Below are 18,419 nucleotides of genomic sequence, written 5' to 3' on the forward strand. Positions count from 1 at the left end.
TTTTTCTTTTCTTCCTTAGAAACATGTCGTTTTGTGCGATATTGTTCTTGAGCGCGAGAGCAAATTGTCCTGACAGGTGAATGCACAATATCACGCTACACTGTGAATGACCTCCCCTTGTTTGTTCATATAGCCTTACTGTTTATTTAAGTTTAATCATCTCGATGTCATGAATGTCCTGTCTCTGTTGTACAATTTCGCATTGTAAGTCACTGCATATGCAATAAGTTCTTTTCGCTGTATATAACAGCTTGCATTGTACATACGCATTGTTCAACATTGTTCATTTTTATGTGTGCACATAAGCTGTGTAAGATATATCCGGAAATAAAAATCTCTTAAACGCTATCTGTGCAAGACTGCTGCTGTAATCGGACTTTCTGTTTACCGGGCACAGTTTCGCGCAAATAAACAGTTAAATCTCAAAACAGTCTCCTGTCTGTGGCTACGTCCTCGTTTCGTGACAATATCCAAACTTATTCGCGTTTCGTGGGGCTGCAGAGAAGATTACCCTCTCTATCTCTTAGCCACTCCCTAGCGAGAGGGGTGGGAGGACGTTCTGACCTACACCAGCCTGGTAGTTCAGCTCCAAGCCGTATAAAGAGCAGAGGAGGTGCAGCCAGTTTCCGCCTGGTGGATCCCGTACCTCCCCAAGTCTGACGACAATAAGTTGTGTTGTCTCTCTCTTTCTCTATCTCATTTTGATGAAGACGCCAAAACAGATATTCATAAGGACGCCAGCAACGTTGGCCTCAGTGCTATTCTTGTTCAGTGGCAGAACGGCAAGAAAAGATTATTGCTTACACAAGCCGCACTCTACCAAAAGCGGAGTATAATGATTCCACTACAAAGAAAGGAATGTCGCGCAGTTATATCGGTCATAAGTATGTTCCATTCATATTTATATGGTAGAACATTCCAAGCAATCACTGACCATCATTCAATGCGTTGGCTTGCGAACCTCAAGGACCCGTCTTGAAGACTTTTGCTAGATGGAGCCTGCGTCTACAGGAGTATCACATCACCGTAGTCTACAAGTTTAGCTACAAGCACAATGACGCATATTTCTTCTCACGAGCACCAGTGCAAATTTTATCTCCTGAGCACAAACAAGATTCCGCATTTCTTGGACCTGTGAAAGTGTTGGAGATGGCTCATGATTAGCGAATGAACCCAGAATTACTCCTGCTCATGCAATAATTATAGAGGCAGCAAAAGAAAGTACCGTGAGTTTTCGTTAATGCATTACTTTTCTATGTCCTCCGCAATCACGTTCTCTGCAACAGGAAATTTGAAAACACCGGTGAGACGGTACTGCTTGCGATACCATCGTCACTGCGAGCGGAAATTTAGGAAGTGTGTCATGATGACCTATCGGTAGGTCACTTGGACATTAATAAGACTTTGACAAGAATTCGCCAGAGACATTAGAGGCCAAAATTGATGAATTCAGTACAGCAATATGTCAGATCATGCCAAAAATTCCGAAGGCAAAAAGTACCGCTGCCAAAAATCAGCGGGTCTTTTGAAACCGATAAAGCCACTTAAAGCGCCATTTAGGCAGGTCGGAGTGGATTTGCAAAGACCATTTCCTATGTCAACGTTCGGGAAGTGGTAGATAGGTGTAGCGACTGACTACACGACCCAGTATGCTGAGACATCATGTTTCCCGAAAGAAACAACAAATCAAGTGGCTCGCTTTTTTGTGACCCAGATAGCATGCTGAAACGTCATCTGTCACAAAAAGAACAGCAAACTAGCTCGCTTTTTTTGACTGAAATAGTGCTACGACTTAGTGTACCTAAAGACCTTACAACTGACAAATGACCTGTGTTCGGTGCCGCGCTAGTAGTCTGTCATGGAAATAACTCAGACTGACCCCAGAACTACAGCGTACCATCCGCAAACTAACCGTTTATAGAAAGGCTGAACAGGACGCATGCGGACATGATTGCGATGTATGTGGACGTCGAGCATCGAACTTTGGACACCATATTACCGTATGCTACTTTTGCGCAGAGTACCGCCGTACAAGACACAATCCTCTTCACGCCATTTATATTGTTTATGGTCGGACATTGACACTGACATTAGACGCGATGTTGCCTGTCCACAACACGAATGACGATGACCCTGAGTTCAGCGAATATATAGAAAGGCCAAAAGAGGCGCGACAACTACCATGGCACCGCATCATTCTACAGCGGGACGTCGATGCGCACCGTTATAATCTAAGACGAAGGCACGTTCAATACTTCCCTGGAGATTAAGTCTGCGTCTGAACGCCTCTACGTGCACGTGGCTATACAGAGAACCTTATACGGCACTATTTTGACCCTTATAGGGTTCTTCGTCAGCTGGGCTAATTAAACTACAAAGTGATCCCTGAAGGTCAAGATGCACAACACGACGCAGTAATTTCCCGTAAATTGTACATGTGGCATGGATAAAACCGTATTATGAAAGGAACTGCACAACCGAATGTACTCACGCCCTCCAACACCAAGGGAAGTCTTATTTGGAAACTGTAAAGCGGCTGTACGCATCGGGACGATGCGTGCTGGCAGGGAGACTAATGCCACAGTTTGAAATTCGCAGAAGGCGCGTGCAACAATTCGCGTTCGTAAAAGCCGCACACATGTGGCAAGAATACCACGCCCTGGAATGCCGTCCTGCTCGAGCTACGATGCTACTCCATGCGACGGCACCGGGGCACGACACTCGAGGGGTGAACAATAAGAGCCCGACGAAGTTCGAGAGAGCGAGCAAAGAACGTTTTGGCCTGCCACTTAGTTTTCAGTTTACAGGCGGAGGTTCGCTAAATAAACAGATTTCGTAGTACTAAGCACTGTTTATTTGGTAAAAGTATGCACAGGTGACAGCAATGGAAGATGAGCTGTTAGTCAGCGCTCTTTGTCTTTCTGTATTTATTTTTTTCTCGTGCCGTGGCGCTGCCCTTTTCAAGCTAAGTTCTATAAATCAGCAAGCCCAAACCAAAGAACTTTTCAAGCAGGGTGGTTTTACGTCTCTGCACGCTAGACTAGGAGGTCGGTGCCGAAGGTATCACGAACTCTCCAAGGCGACGTATACGACCTGAAGTCGTTCATGTCGAGTGCCGAAAGCAGTTTTATGCGACTTAGAGGACCTAAGAACTGCATTCTTTGTTCTTGTTTCTCTATTATTTTGCTTTATTGCTTGTACATAATTAATAATATACTTTCTTGCTATACTGCTGTTATTTTTGTCGTTCCTGCATTTTGTCCCTAAGTTCTGCTTTATGCATCGGGACGATGCCTTTTTTAGAAGGGATGATGCCACGCACCTTTCTCAAGTGTTTTCCCATCGTCCCATTATAGGGAAGACAAGCTCGGGTGTCCGGAGCGTCATTCACCACCCTAGCGGAAAGAGGGCAAAACTTCGGTCGCTGAAACGGGCCGCACTTGCTGGGTTTTCCCTTTGCGCGCACGGAAAACGTGTTCCTTGGTGCGCTTATCTCGCATTTTGCGCGCTATGGGCAGCACTTCTTCGTCTTTCTGGAAAGCAGGCACGCACTGGTGCTGCATTGTGAGCTTCTAGAAAAGTGTGAACATGACGAAGACCTTAAAACTGCCCGTAAAGTTCACCGTTTTCAATGCAAGCAGTGTGAGATGCAAAAATGTCAAGAGTTTGCCGATGCTGCGTGGTCTCATTACTTTAATTTTTTTTGTCGTGCACAGTACTTCAAACTAATACCTAATTGATAGAAACCCAATGATCAGACTCATAATATTTGAAAGCATATTCGTAAATATAAAAAAACAGCAAAATTCCAATGGCTGTACATTTTGCGATATGGTTCTGGCTTTCCGAGGCAACCTTTTGTAGTGCGAAAGCGGGGGAGCTTGCTAGCTTAATAAACTTAAAATACCGTACTGTTAGCCCAGCAAGAGTTTCATTCAGCGGTTGCTGAAGACTTTTCGTTGCCACTCAGTGTAAACAGATTTGTCCTGCGGCTTTGCGCTGAGCGGTTATGCGTTAAGGTCTTTGCAAGCAACACCCACTGATATATAAGCATGATGAAGTGTTGTGATGCTAGAATTGAGGTCATGAGTGAAATTCCCGCATACGCCAGCTGCGTTTACACGGGAGTGAAACGCATTAACAGTGCGCTCTGATTTGGGTGCAAGAATGACAGCTAGGGCGTGTTGGTGTTACCAGGGGCAAATCTCGGCGTAACTAAAAACTTGCTCGTAGGCATTATGTGATATGATGACGACCAAGCGAGCAGTCAAAACAACCTATTCGACATTCGAATCGGTGAACACGCTGTGTCAGAAGGCGTGGATATTATCCGAAATCAAACATGCGCTGCAAGAAATGTGCACGGTTGAATTGGGCCTAAAATACTTTTTTAATCACATCGATACACTTTCAAAGGAGCTGCAAAAAATCGAATATGTCATTCAACTTACCATACGACCTTGTTACCATCCCATGAAAACCTCGGCAAAAGTGAAGCTCTTATAAAACTGCACAAACCACATTGAAATGGTGCCAAGGACTGAACAGAACAGACGTAAGTTTACTTTCTTCACACTGACCTCCCAATTAATTCAAAGCCACGTAACGAACTTGCCATTTGAGCAATCGAAATCCGAATGTTATATACAAACGCACGCGAAATCGTGTTGATAGTTTGCCGAGAGATCGGAGAAGACACGAATGCCGCAGCAAATGCGCGTTTTACTGGTAACACACATAAAAATTCGCGCCGTCACTTCCCCTAATGTCTTACAAAGGTGAGGGTGCACCATCGACATGCACACAGCACTGGCTCAAAGACATCATGTTTGACTTGCTTGGTCCCGGAAAGGTTGTCAATTAATCGCTCTCGGTTCTGATAAGATTCACATCGTGAAAACGTTTCTATATTCTTTTTAAACATTCTGAGCAAATGACAGGTGACGCTGCTCGTGGAGAGTGACCAAATGACGGCCCTTGCAGCGCATGAACGTGTTGATATAGCGCAGGCAGAAGGCGTAAGTGGGGTACCAAGCGACCGGCTTTTGCTAGAAAGACGGCGAAACGCGCGGGGCGCGGCGCGGTGCACCCTGGTTGAGGTTGGGAGGCCTATACGTGCAAGTGTTACCTTCAGAAAACACGCCAATTGACTAAAGAACCACCAAAATAATTGTAGAACCTTCTGATGTGATTACGTGCACAACGCGAACATTACAGATTGTTATAGAACATACGAGGCTGCTGGCGATAACGCTAGAACATTCGATGGCACATGTATAAATCCGAACGTGCATCGCCACTTGTCAGTTAATCGATGGTAGACGCTTTGTTTGCCGCTATCAGCGCCATTGCCTTGCTCTAATCTGTTTCATTTTACGAGGCCACAAGTTAGGTCAAATAAACAGTTTCATCTGACCATCCAGCCAGATGAAGCTCTCTTTGTCCAGGTCATGACACAGCGACAATATTCATACCGCTTTATATGAATTGTGTGGTCAAGAGAAATTGTTACGCCTTTGCGATCAAAAATATCAATTATGACTTGATATGTAAAGCCCCTTGTAATAAGTAATGCCCTAAAACGCTGTCGTAAGTGGGACTGTCCGAAGCGGCATCCTTGATAACTTGATGAAAAGCGAATGCTTTCGGGCTAGTTGGTGCACAGCTGGATAAAACATCGTTGGCACGAACCATGAAAGCATTAAAAAGAAGAGACACAGACTGCCCCACCACGGTGTTCTAGTGGCTGAGGGTCTCGGCTGTTGACCCGCAGTTGCGGCATTGAGTCCCGGCTGTGGTGGCTGTATTTTAAATAGGGGCAAAAATGCTGTAGACTCGTGCGCTCAAACTTAGGTGCACGTTAATGAACCTAAGGTGCTCGAAAATTTCGGAGCCCTCTACTACGGCATCTCTCATAATCATATGGTGGTTATGGGATGGTAAACCCTACATATGATATCACTCAGAGACACGAACAAGCACACACTTGCAACTGATTTTCATTAAAGCATAGCTAGCTCATCGTCTGAAACCCTCACGCGTGCCCACACACACAAAAAAGAGCAAAGAACTATCATCACAACTTATCAGATAAAAAAATGCCCCTACCTTCCCGAAGAGATTCGTTTGAGAATGCGAATGCATTTTTTTGTGCTGAGAGAGGGAACCGCTGCTGTAAGACATTCGCCTTCACACACTCTGACATTGCCTTGAGAGGGGCCCCGCCAGCAAATGGTCGAGAGTGAGTGAACAGGAGAGCGGGGCGCCAGCGCTCTCGGCTGTGCCGTGGTGTTTCACAGTGGCGTCTCTAGCACACATTTCCGGACGTTCTTAGAGGCGCCCAACCAGTGAACAGTCGAGAGGAAGGCATGAGTTCACGGGAAAGTTAGGCGCAGGGAGGATAGAGAGTGAATGGCGAGAAAAAGAGCGGCGAAGCTCTGCACCTACCCACTCATACACTCTCAAGCACCACATCGTCCGGTTGCTGGAGGCGAGCATAAACGCGCTTCCGCAGCTGATGCAATGAGAGAGGGAGTGAGAGCGGAGAGATAACACCTGCCAGCGTGCAGCCGCCACCGTGCACGCCACCGCTGGTTGCCCGAGAAAGCCCGACTAAGAAATCTATTCGCATTTTAAAAGCAAATTCATTATCAAATATGGACAAGGACATGACACTGATATATCGTTCACGAAATTGCCGAATGTACATCTCCTCTGCCAGTCCACCAGCGACTTGCGACTTTGTCTTAGGTTTTTCGTAAGATGCTTGGGCTGTTCAGAAACGGTTCACACGAGCAATACTTCGAAAGATATGGTAAATGCGAACACGTGTCACTTGTGATTGACAGCGCATGCTCTTTTAGGTAAACATTTATACATCGGGCCAATTTGCCGATGTACACGTTGCCGCAACCGAATCTGGTATAGACCTGCTAAACATTTCCAAAACTTTTCGCGTGTTTTTTTTTTTCATAGTCAGCTCTTAGTGCGCCACACGAGAGAGCACGAATGCGCGATGGCCTCCGAGCTGCCGAGAACATGACAGAAACCGCTGAGCTATGGTTGAATAATTGTCAGTTGCGAGTGTGCGCTTGTCAGTGTCTTTTGTTTTGTTTGCTTTTATGTTTCGCGCCAGTGATGTTCGACTCAGTGACAACTTGGTTTCGTTCTAGGCTTTGTGAAAAACTAACCAACTTTCTACAAAGTGGTGATTCAGTGCCAAATATTGAGAGTGTTTGTCATGAGATTTTACGCACATTGAAGTTGCCGATGCAAACTTGGTAACCTCAACGAAACCTTAGCGACGTGAGGTATTGGGCTTGTTGTTTTTTCATGACAGGAGGCATTGCGCTACAGCTGCTGCGGAGATTGATTGATTGATATGTGGAGTTTAACGTCCCAAAACCACTCTATATGATTATGAGAGACGCCGTAGTGGAGGGCTCCGGAAATTTCGACCACCTGGGGTTCTTTAATGTGCACCCAAATCGGAGCACACGGGCCTACAACATTTCCGCCTCCATCGGAAATGCAGCCGCCGCAGCCGGGATTTGAACCCGTGCCCTGCGGGTCAGCAGCCGAGTACCTTAGCCACTAGACCACCACGGCGGGGCTGCTGCGGAGAACAAAGGTAGAGAGCAGACAAGAAATAAAGTGGGCAGTATAAGCGCAAACAAACAAGTTAAGTTTATTGAACGAACTTGGTAGAAAAAAAAAGGCTATCGGAAAGAGTAAATAGGTCTACGAAGAGGGTGGAGCTCGCCAATCTTGCTTCATGGTGGTCAGATGCTACACGCAGGGTGATGACGATTGCCACTTCTGGTGCTGATTCAGTTAATTTCCGAGTATGCTGATTATTTGCCATTTTTGGCTTCTGATAAACTAGACTTCTGTTGAGGTTGGAACTGACGCATGCGCTTGGTTGGTCTGATATGTGAAAGGCTTCGAAATATCACTTGTAGTCTTATTTTTCATTTGCCAAGAATTGTAGCTTTTGAAACATTGGGCTGCACCCGCACTCCCTGCAGTTCATAAAACGAATGCCTGTGATCACTGTCAGCTGACATGCAAAGCGATGCTCTTTGAGCCACTTGTTGATGCATCTTAACGATTGCCTAATGTATTCGTTACCACATGTAGTGGGGTAGAGTATACGATGCCTACTTCGCATTCAGCATATTTTTATCATGACATGTTTGGCATTGTTTCTTTGCATCGGGGTCGTTCACGTTCTGGCACATTACTTCACACTCGACTGGAGCTGAGAATACAACATTCAACTCATGCCTGGCTCCTATGTTCTTCAATTTATGGGATGCTTTGTGAACGTAAGGGAGGCTACAGTATTTTGGTCATGCTTGTTCGGTTCCTTGCTTTTTTTCGTTTTATCTCTATTAATAATTTCCTACAACAGATACCGACACGCCGTCTGGGTAGCCATATCCTTATAAGCGCTGCATCCGCAGGTTAAAGCTATCATCGCATCTGTGTGCACAGGATTTGCTCACTGACTCTGTCATGCTATCGTGAGCAATGGCCCTCTTTACTAGTTTCGTGTGAGCAGAATCGAAGCGCAGCATGCCCTTTTCTGCTCTCGTTGAGTTCCTGCTGCATGGCAGTAAACAGTGAGCACCGGAAACCTTTCTATATGCACTGCATAGAATGTGGGTGCAGCTCACTGTTTGAAAAAAAAACTACAATATTTGCCGAAAAAATAAGACTACTCGTGAGGTTTGGGAAGCCTTTCAGATATCAGACCAACGAAGCACATGCATCAGTTCCAGCTTCATTGCACCAACCTCCACAGAGATCTAATTGATCAGAAGCCGCAAGTATAGGAGGAAAAGGAATAAATGAGGAAGGACAGGGAGGTTAGCCAGGATAAGAACTCGTAGAAGAACTTTGAATCATGACCACATGTGGTAATCGTAATCATCCCACGTGTAGCTTGTGATGACCTCGGAGAAAAGTTGCCAGGCTTCACCCTTTTCGTAAATGGAATTTTCTCTTTTCGGGAAGCCTACTTCCTTCTAAGCTGGTTCAATAAACTTTATTTGATAGTTCCCGCTTGTACTGCCCACATCATTTCTTGTCTTTTTTCTAAATTCGGTCTCCTCGGCAACTGTAGTGCTATTTTTCAGTCCTGAGCCAATCCCTTTTAAGTTTATAAAACTTGATTTGATTGATTCGTGGGGTTTAACGTCCCAAGTTTATAAAACTACTCCGTAGCGTTAACTGTGAGGGGGTGAGAATTTATTAGAGGGCAGAGAGGTTGGCCTGAGCTAGTTCGCTCTAACCTGCTACTCTACACAGGGGATAAGGGAAAGGGGAAGGAAAGAGGGATGAAGGGTGATGACAGAGACAAGAAGAGGTGGTGCGTACGTGCGGTAGCGACTTAGTATAGTACGCTACAGTCTAGTATCTAGTCCAGTGCTTTTTATAAAGTGTAGAACAGCCTTTGTAGCAGTTTTTGACACTGTTTGGTCGTTCATTGCTGAAAAGATGTGGCTTTCACCTAATGGCGTTCGTCCGATGCTTGCCAACGTTGCAGTTAGCATTTTTCTTTGCGCCACGTATAATGCACAGTCACAAAATGTGTGACCTATCGTTTCGTGCACTTGGCAGCGTTCACAATTCATGCTGTCCGCATGGCCGATTAGGTGGGTGTAGTGGCAAATGAAGGTGACGCCCAGGCGAATTCGGTGCAGTATATTAGCATGTCTTCGCCTGATTTTATCTGGAAGACGAAAAGTCATACCGGGGTCAGTTTCTCGCAAGCGCTTGTTCCGGTGATCTGGTAGGGACCAGTAATGGCAGCGCATTTGCGTATGAGCGATATCAACAATGTGTTGACGTCACTTCGCGAATACAGTACTTTGACGTACATAGTAGCGTTGTATACTGCCACTCTTGATTCGCTATCGGCTGTTTCGTTGCCAACCAGGCCGCAGTGTCCAGGAATCCATTAGAGTGTAATCAAGTGACGGCTCCTGTGCGTTAGGTCACTTGCTTGGATGATTACTAACGCTAACTCGTAAAATTGGCCTCTTCTTGAGCAAGAACGGATAGCTTGAAGCGCCGATTTTGCATCAGACAGAATCGTCCATTTACGCGGTGCTTGGTCATTCACAAATTTTATGGCTTCTTGTATAGCAACAAGTTCTGCAGCTCGCGAAGATGACCTGTGGTCTAATTTGTACTGTAGGGAAATACCGAGTCGAGGGATCACGAACGCTGCAGCTGAGGCGGATGAAGTTACGGATACATTGGTGTAAATGTGCACAGAGGCGCTGTATCGGCCATCCAAATGAACCTAGGTGAGTTGCTTGAGGGCAATATAAGAAACACGCAACTTATACGAAATTCCACGTATGTGAAGGCACACCAGTGGTTTAGTCAATGTCCATGGAGGAACTGCAGGGATTACGGCAGGTGCAAAGCCTGAAGGAATCCTGTGTCTATGCGTATCGAGGCATCGCGAATAGGCACAGCTTGGTCGGTCCACTTGTAGCGAAGATAACGGGTGCTGTGCATGTCCGGTAGCAGACGAAGGTGCACTCGAAGAGGCTCACAGGACGTGTAAACCTGTATAGGGTAGGTGCGGGACTCCTTATAGTGCTAGAGGTTGACGTGCACCGTGACAAGCCAAGGCATATTCTCAGTGCTCGTGCCTCAAGGCTCTCTAAAGTACGAAGGCACGTCGCTCGAATGCTAGAAAGTACAGGTGAGCAGTACCGTATATAGCCCACAAACAATGCCTTGCATACCTGCAGAAGACTTTTCTCTGAAGGGCTCCATCTCAGTCCTGCTATAACACGAAGAACATACACAAAACTGATTAGCTTGTTTCTCAACACAGTCACATGCTTTGACCAAAGGTTGCGATCAATGATGACCCCTAAATAGCGGAGGTGCTTCACCGCGGAAATCACTGCTCCGTGAGCGAAGATTGGGTACCGCGACATTGATTTCTTCGTAAATGCCAATGCAGCACATTTTGCTATTGAAAGTTCCAGGCCCTGATGACGCAAGTACTTAGATGTTATTGATGTGCCTTGTTGTAGTCTTGCTCGCAGTTGTGGTCCCGTTGTTCCAGAAGCCCATATGCATATATCGTCTGCATATGCACTGATTCTGACAACGTCGGGAAGCTCAGCTATAAGGCCAATGAGTGCTATGTTAAAAAACATGGGGCTCAGGACGGCGCCTTGCGGAACTCCAGGGCTTACGATGTGCCTGGCCGTGTCACCGTCAGCTGTCGACATAAAAATTGTACGTCCTCTGAGGTAGCTCACTATCCATGCGTGTAGCCGGCCACCTACGACGATGTCTTCAAGTGCATCAAGAATGGCCTCATGGTAGACGCTATCGTAAGCGCCCTTTATATCTAAGAAAAAGGCCCCTACCAATCTCCGACGTTGTCTTTCCTTTTCTACAGAAGAAACTATATCTACAACACCGTCTATAGATGATCGACCTCTACGGAAGTCATTGATAAAATCTGGTAAGCCGACATTATTCTCAAGCAACCATTCCAATCTTGCCAGCATCATGCGTTCTATCACCTTACCGATGCAACTGGCTAGGGCAATAGGTCTAGAAGAAGACAGCTCGTGCGAACACTTGCCTGGTTCCAGTAAGGCCACTATGCGGCTGCACTTCCAACTCTCTGGGACTGTCGCTGTTTCCCACGTAGAGTGGTAGAACGACAAGAGAGTCTGCCTTGCTTCCTTGCTGAGGTGATATAGAGCCGAATAAGTAATTTCGTCAGGGCCTGGTGCGGACGACTGTCGGGACGCAGAAATCGCAGCGTCGAGTTCGTGCATTGTGAATGGTAAGTTGAGGCGATCGTCGCTGAATGGTGGTGAGGCTAAACACGAAGGTGATATCGGTGAGTAGGACATACCTACGAGTAAGTGGCAGTAATCCTCTGCAACCTCTACTTCAGGTCGACCTTGCTTTAGAGCCAAAGCTCGGAAAGCGAACAACTGTTGAGTGGGCGTCTGAATGCTTCGGACAGTTTTCCATATTTGAGACAGGGGTTTCCTGGGATCAAGAGAGCCACAAAATATCCTCCACTGTTGCTTATAGAGCTTATCGAGGTGTCGCAAGTTGGGTGGGCCGACCTAATAATGTGCACGCGTGTATGTTCATCTGTTGCTGATGGTGATGCATCACTCCTATGTCCGCTATGCTTTCGCTGGTTCCTACGTTTTGGACGGCGTCTGTGTCGGCGAATGGACGTGACAGCCTCTCTGTGTGTCGAATTGTCTCTGACCATCTTCCGCAGGACGCGAATTTCTTCTTTGATCTTCGGGCACTCCTTCGACGTTGCTTCATGTGCACCAGAGCAGTTTGGACATTTCAATGGAACAGCAGTATCGCAGTTTTCCACCTTATGAGATCCGCCGCACCGTTGGCAAGTTGTCTCACTTTTGGACACTGCGCTGACGTGTCCCAACTTGCAGCACTTGTGACACTGCAAAGGCCGTGCCACGTAAGGGCGCACGGGATGTCTCACGTATCCAATCTTCTAGGGGGAAGAGTCTCAGAATCAAATACTAGTTTGATGCAGCGAGACTGCCCGAAACGGCGTATGGTCACGATTCTGACTGTCAACGTCACAAGATTCTGGAGGTCAGTGTCTGTGATATCAGTGTCGACGTCATTTATCACGCCAATCGTTGTTTCTTTCCCATGAGCGAGGAACGCGCGACCTGAAATACTTCCGAGCTGCGTGACGGCCTTCAGTCAGTCAAGAATGGTTTTGTTTGTCACATCAACTGACAATATGTTTTTGTGCTATTTATGCGAATTTCATTCACATGAGCAGGTGAAACTCGCTCGAAATAATTAGTCAATGACTGCCAGTTTAGTGAGTTCAGGTTGTCTGATGTAGAGATGGGTACATACGAGATGGTGAAACATCGCTTGCCTTTGTCTAGCGCCGGCTGTGGCGCCGCCGTCGATGACGTTCAGCGAAGCTTCCTTTTCAACCGGCGGGTATGGAATGTCCTGAAGTCGGCTTCCGATTCCATCTTTTCCGCTGATGAGCTCTCGGTAGAATCATCACAAGGAGCAGGTGCGCCAACGCGGTCATCCACATTCAGTTCATCCTTATGCAAACGGCTAGGGCCCGCGGTCTCGTTTGATGGATGGTCCCCCATCCCGGGGGTGAAGTCCTCCGTTCCACTTGTTCAGAGAAAGTCAGGAATTCTGACCGTTTAAGAAAAAAAAACGTAAGTTGTTCAAGGCAGAATCATGCCCGAACGCACTTGTTTTCCTCCTCTTTCCACCGTTAACTGATCTTGTAATGGGCCGGAGGGAGAATAAAACACACTGAAATTTTAAGAAACGTTGGCGATATGAACTTCGCACTAGACCACTTCTATATCTCAAGGCAAAAAAGCTCAAGTAAAATTTCAAGAAGATGGCAACGCCACTACCAAGGCTGTGTTGCCTATCAATACGAACAACACCGAACACTGCTGGAGTAACTTCCGAAACATAACTGTCAGCGTGAAGCCAAGTTTTCATGACACAAATATTATGACGGCAATAAGTGGCAAGTAAGTGTATCAAATTAGGAAGTTTACTATTCACACTCGATCCTAACATTGTTATTCAGGAGGCACATACTATCTCGTGCATCCTGATGGGGTCAATTTGCACGGCCAGATGGAAGAGTAGAGCGCTTAAGAGATACGTTTTGGGGGCTTCGTTATTGTATTGAAAATACACTCCAGGTAATAGCGTTCACTATCTACATATACATGTTCATAACTTAAAAAAAACACTCAAGTGATTTAGACAAAAACGCCAGGCCTGCGCAGAAAGCGCAGCACAGTCACAGCGGAAGGTAAAGGAGCGGCCTTTTAGAGCCTTTTCAAAACACTGAATGGGTAAATACTGCAAGCTCACTTGCTTCTTGCCCACAAGGTCTTTTTTAATAAATGTTTTGGGCCGTAGCTGGCATTCGCTGTGCTATTTTTCGTCATTCTTCTGAGAAGCGTGGTATTCGCTATACACTTGCAAGAAATTTTGTGCCAATTGTTCGTGCAGTGGCGCACGACTAAGAGGATTTATGGATGAAGTAGGTATGCGCCCCAGTCATTAGGAGCACAAGAACAAGCTTATGTAGTGGTTGAAGCATTGGACGACCCACTTGTTACGCTATAAGCATTCCGCGACGTCTAGTTGTTGTTTTGCTGTTTTAAAACACTTTATATGTCACAATAACTCGACTGCTTTCCCGCCATCTAGCCTACCTAAGGCGAATTTGCCAATCAGTCCCAAACACCGGCGTGGCTCATTGGTAGAATAGTGGGCTGGCACCAAGCGGACCCGGATTAGAGCCCTACTGCAACACTGGTGCTAGTTTTTTTTCTAATTTCGCGTGATGTTGATACGACAAGCCGCGGCGGCGGCCGCTGCGGCGGTGGACAACCGCGCGTGACTCGAGTTTGGATCTCATAACAGCTTTCGCTGTAACATTGTATAAACACATTAGTACGATAGGCTGATTCCTAAGGGATGGATGGATATGTGGGGTTTAACGTCCCAAAACTACCATATGATTATGAGAGACGCCGTAGTGGAGGGCTCCAGAATTTTCGACCACCTGGGTTTTTTAACGTGCACCCAAATGGGCACACAGGTCTACGTCATTTCCACCTCCATCGGAAATGCAGCCGCCGCAGCCGGGATTCAACTCCGCAACCTTCGGGTCAGCAGCCGAGTACCTTAGCCACTATACCACCGCTGCGGGGTCAATTCCTAGGGTTACAGGTGTGATAAGTAAACTGCGCATTTCAAAAGTGCGCCAATCCGTCAGCATGACTCGGAGAGAAAGACGATGAAGACAACTGAATGAGTGCACGTGAGCTTGTTTCGAGCATTCGGAGAGGAAACAAAGTGGAGAAAGAGTGTGTGTGGTGACGTCGAGAAACTTGGCTAATTAGAGGCTCCCACAAGATTTGCAGAAGCAGTCCAAGAAAGAAGACGTGAGACATGGCCGAGGCTTGGCTGAGACGTTTAGGATGCGAGTCGGAATTGGAAAAGCGAAGAGCAAGAGCGAGCCTGACGAATGTACCGGGTCAAAGCTAAGTATGAATTGGTACAACTCAGGAAAAAAAAAGAGTTGAGTTCCTTGAAATGAATGTGTGCATCTAAAAAGGTGCAACATATTGCACCTTCCTAGATGTACACAGAAAGAGAGAGTCCTTGTGTCAGGGCATAACGATTTAGTGTGGAAGGCGCTTTCAAAGATTTCGAGGTGATCTCCTGTAAAGATGACCAGTCTTCAAAAATGAGAAGGGTAGAAGAAGAAAGCTGCATAGGATTGTACTGCAGCAGGATAGCGAACTCCACGGCGGTTGCTACAGAGTATTGTAGTTTAAAACCAGCCGTGGTACACCAAGGCGATGCACGGTCGACGACGATAAGAATATATCTGTAAGCGCACAAAAGTCAAGATGCATGTTCAATAGGTATGCGGTTCATGCGAGAGAGCTCGAGAAGTGGGTAGAAGCATTTGTCAAGACACACAGAACCGAAGCACAAGTTCAGTCAACGCTAGCTAGTGGCGAGGACGAGGACCAATATAGATAGGTCAGAACTTTTCTGGAACGAACAGCTAAATCGTTGGATCTGTTGCAAGAGCTAAACAGTCATTCTGTCTCGGTCTTGTCGTAAAAAACTAACAACTTTCACTGAAATTGGGCTTCGAAAAAATTATCTGCAGCCTAAGCCAGTTTATCGAGCTTGCGACAGTTTTTCTCGCGTAGAAAAAGCGCCACGCAGTTATAGCATTGATTGATAAAATGTTAAGCTACTATAGGATCCCGAACAGGTGAATAATTTTTTGTGTTCTTGGACATTACCCATCTTTCGAAAAAATTAGCTAACATCGTTGCATGCTGCTTGCCTGTTTCTCCATTTCGAGGTTTGCTAGGCCGGAACGTCTCCCGGTAGCTCTCCACCGTGAAGCCGAATCGTTGCAGTAACGCTAACTTGGCTTTCTCGTAGTCAACTGCCTCCTTTGGAGACAAGCAATCAAATACCTCTGCTCAAATACAAACCTTATGTCGTGGCCCACTTACTTTTTGGCCATTTCTGACGGGTTGTGACATTTAGAATTCTCTACAAATAGGCATGAAAATCATCCCGTTTTTGAATAAATTCAGGTATAAATTGGTGCGGGTAAACGTTAGATGGTCCTTGTACCAAACAAGCTCGCGTGCGCACATTCAGTCGTCATCGTCGTCTTTTTCTACGCGTCAAGCTGACCGATGGGCGCACTTTTCAAGCGAGCACTTCACTTATCACAACAGGCCAATGGTACCTATTTGCACAAGCTGTGTAACTTGTTACAACGCTGTAATGCTGTCAATTGCTGCAGATTGCTGAGACTCAGCCAAAGGCGTTTTCAAAAGCCCATTCACAGAGCGACATGTTCTGTTAACACGACGTCACCCAGGCTGCTGATCTTAGTGGCTATGGAACGCGCCTTAGTAAAACCAGCTGGTAGGGTTGCGGCACCTGTTGCAACAGATGTCAACCACTGCGCGATCTTCATCACTGTCGCCAGAAAGCGTGCATGCTGCTGGGTGCACTACGTGATGGCCTCCGAGAAGCTACACAACCTGTCTGTGTGCGCTCTTGGAGATCATGACTTGGCAAAGCTCAATTTGTCGAGTGCCCTCATGATAGCTCATGAGATACGCCAGCGTGTCCCATGAGCTAAAAAGGCGCGATGGGGATAAGAAGCAAAGTATGATATAATTCTCCGTATAGCGGCTTGGTACCCGCGCATCGCTAAATATTAGGTGCGAAGAGTTTGATAAGGATCCAACCTAAACGCTTACAAAACTTCAAAAAACCGTTTCATGGCCCTTTAAGTGTAAAGCGGAATCGTTGTTTCTAAAGCACGTCATGGCGGCTGATATTTATTGGGCAATAATGCGTAGATGCTAAGTGAAATCCTTAGTTATCTGCAGTGGGAATTCCTTTAGCTTACGGTCATTTTTTAGAACATTGATTTGTTTGCGGCAGTCTAGCAGTTTAAAAATGACGGAGCGAAGTTCACTACCATGGTGTGTACCAATCTCGTACCAATCTGCAACAATCTTGTACCAATCTGAGGCAATTCAGCCTCAAGTGTGTCTGAAAAAACTTCTTTTCGCTGGCCTGTAAAGAATTCCTATTTTTGTCTTCAGGATTCTCAAGACGATTTTTATTGTTGTTTCTGCGGAATCAATTTTATATATCATCCTTTCTGGAAGACAGCTTGTGGACTGTAGAAGTTCACTATTTTGAAAGTGGTCGTAAAGTGCGGAAGTATTCAAAAATAGCGTTTACTCGAGAGCGGCCAAGCGTAATTTGATAGCCTTGAACAGGGAGTTCACAAATTTACGCTATTGCTTGACGTCTTATTCTATCTTTCTGTGACAAAATAGAACTAGCACGAACAAGTTTTAAACTGAGAATCTACTGTGCGAATCAGTGCTTGATGTATGATGGCATCAAGGGCCGATCAGGCACCGATCACGTCATGGATGCGACTGCTCGCTTCCCAAAGCTCTACCATTTCTGCGGCCTTTACGAAAGTACCGCGTAGGATGTCGACGTACCTATAGAAGCTTTGAAATAACTCATCGTCGGCTTCCATTCTATTCAGCAAGTTGTCCCATTCAGCTGCTTCCAGGGATTGCATGCCATACTGAACCTTGGCCGCGTACTCCAGATGCCAGCGAGGTTCCCGCGTCGGGTCCGCGTTCGCCTCGGTCAAGTTCATCACGTACGTCTCATGGTCCAGCACAGCCTACGTGAAGTAAATATTATGCTGTTGAAAAAAATGGACTAACAAATCAGAAGTGCTAGAAATATATTGCTTACAAATAACGGCAAGGAAATGTGCATCTGATATGTATTCTTCTTCAATCGTTCTTACGCGATGTCACAGTAAAAAAAATTGGCAGATCCAACGTACAGCGAAAATTGATTATATGCGAAGCACGAATGAGGAAGATTCATTTGTCTATTTAAAATCGTCACAACGTTACAATGTGGGTGTATATTATACCACACATGTCTTTCATGTCATGATTTTAATGTCTGCACCTGGCGTTGATGTTCGTCGTCCCCTCACGTCATGTGATACCAAACTTGGTATATGTGAAGCCAGAAAAACAGCGCGAGCACTCTATGAGTGTAGGATGTAGTCACCTTTTACATGACACAGATGTTGTGATTATCATGTCAGAACGTGTCATTTACTTGAAAAATTGAATTGCTGCACAAACTTGAAGAAAAAAACAAGAGAGACAGGAAAGAGTGCTGCACTCTTTCCTGTCTCTCTTGTTTTTTTCTTCAAGTTCGTGCAGCAATTCAATTTTTCAAGTATGAACCAACTAGTCTGC

General features: G+C 45.9%; 1 protein-coding gene across 10 annotated transcripts in view; it reads right to left on the bottom strand.

The window, feature by feature from the left end:
- Positions 1-18,419, bottom strand: part of LOC119173563 (sphingomyelin phosphodiesterase) — a 1,093,949-nt gene that overhangs the window by 310,176 nt on the left and 765,354 nt on the right. For 9 of the 10 annotated variants that reach the window (XM_075896398.1, XM_075896399.1, XM_075896397.1 and 6 more), the window contains one exon: positions 17,631-17,821. The exons of the other annotated variant lie outside the window; for it this stretch is intronic. In XM_075896398.1, coding sequence (XP_075752513.1) covers positions 17,631-17,821 — 191 coding nt within the window. The remainder of the gene's footprint in view (positions 1-17,630; positions 17,822-18,419) is intronic. 10 annotated transcript variants of the gene reach the window in all.

Source organism: Rhipicephalus microplus, chromosome 5 (genome assembly GCF_043290135.1).
Source record: "Rhipicephalus microplus isolate Deutch F79 chromosome 5, USDA_Rmic, whole genome shotgun sequence".
NCBI lineage: Eukaryota > Metazoa > Arthropoda > Arachnida > Ixodida > Ixodidae > Rhipicephalus > Rhipicephalus microplus.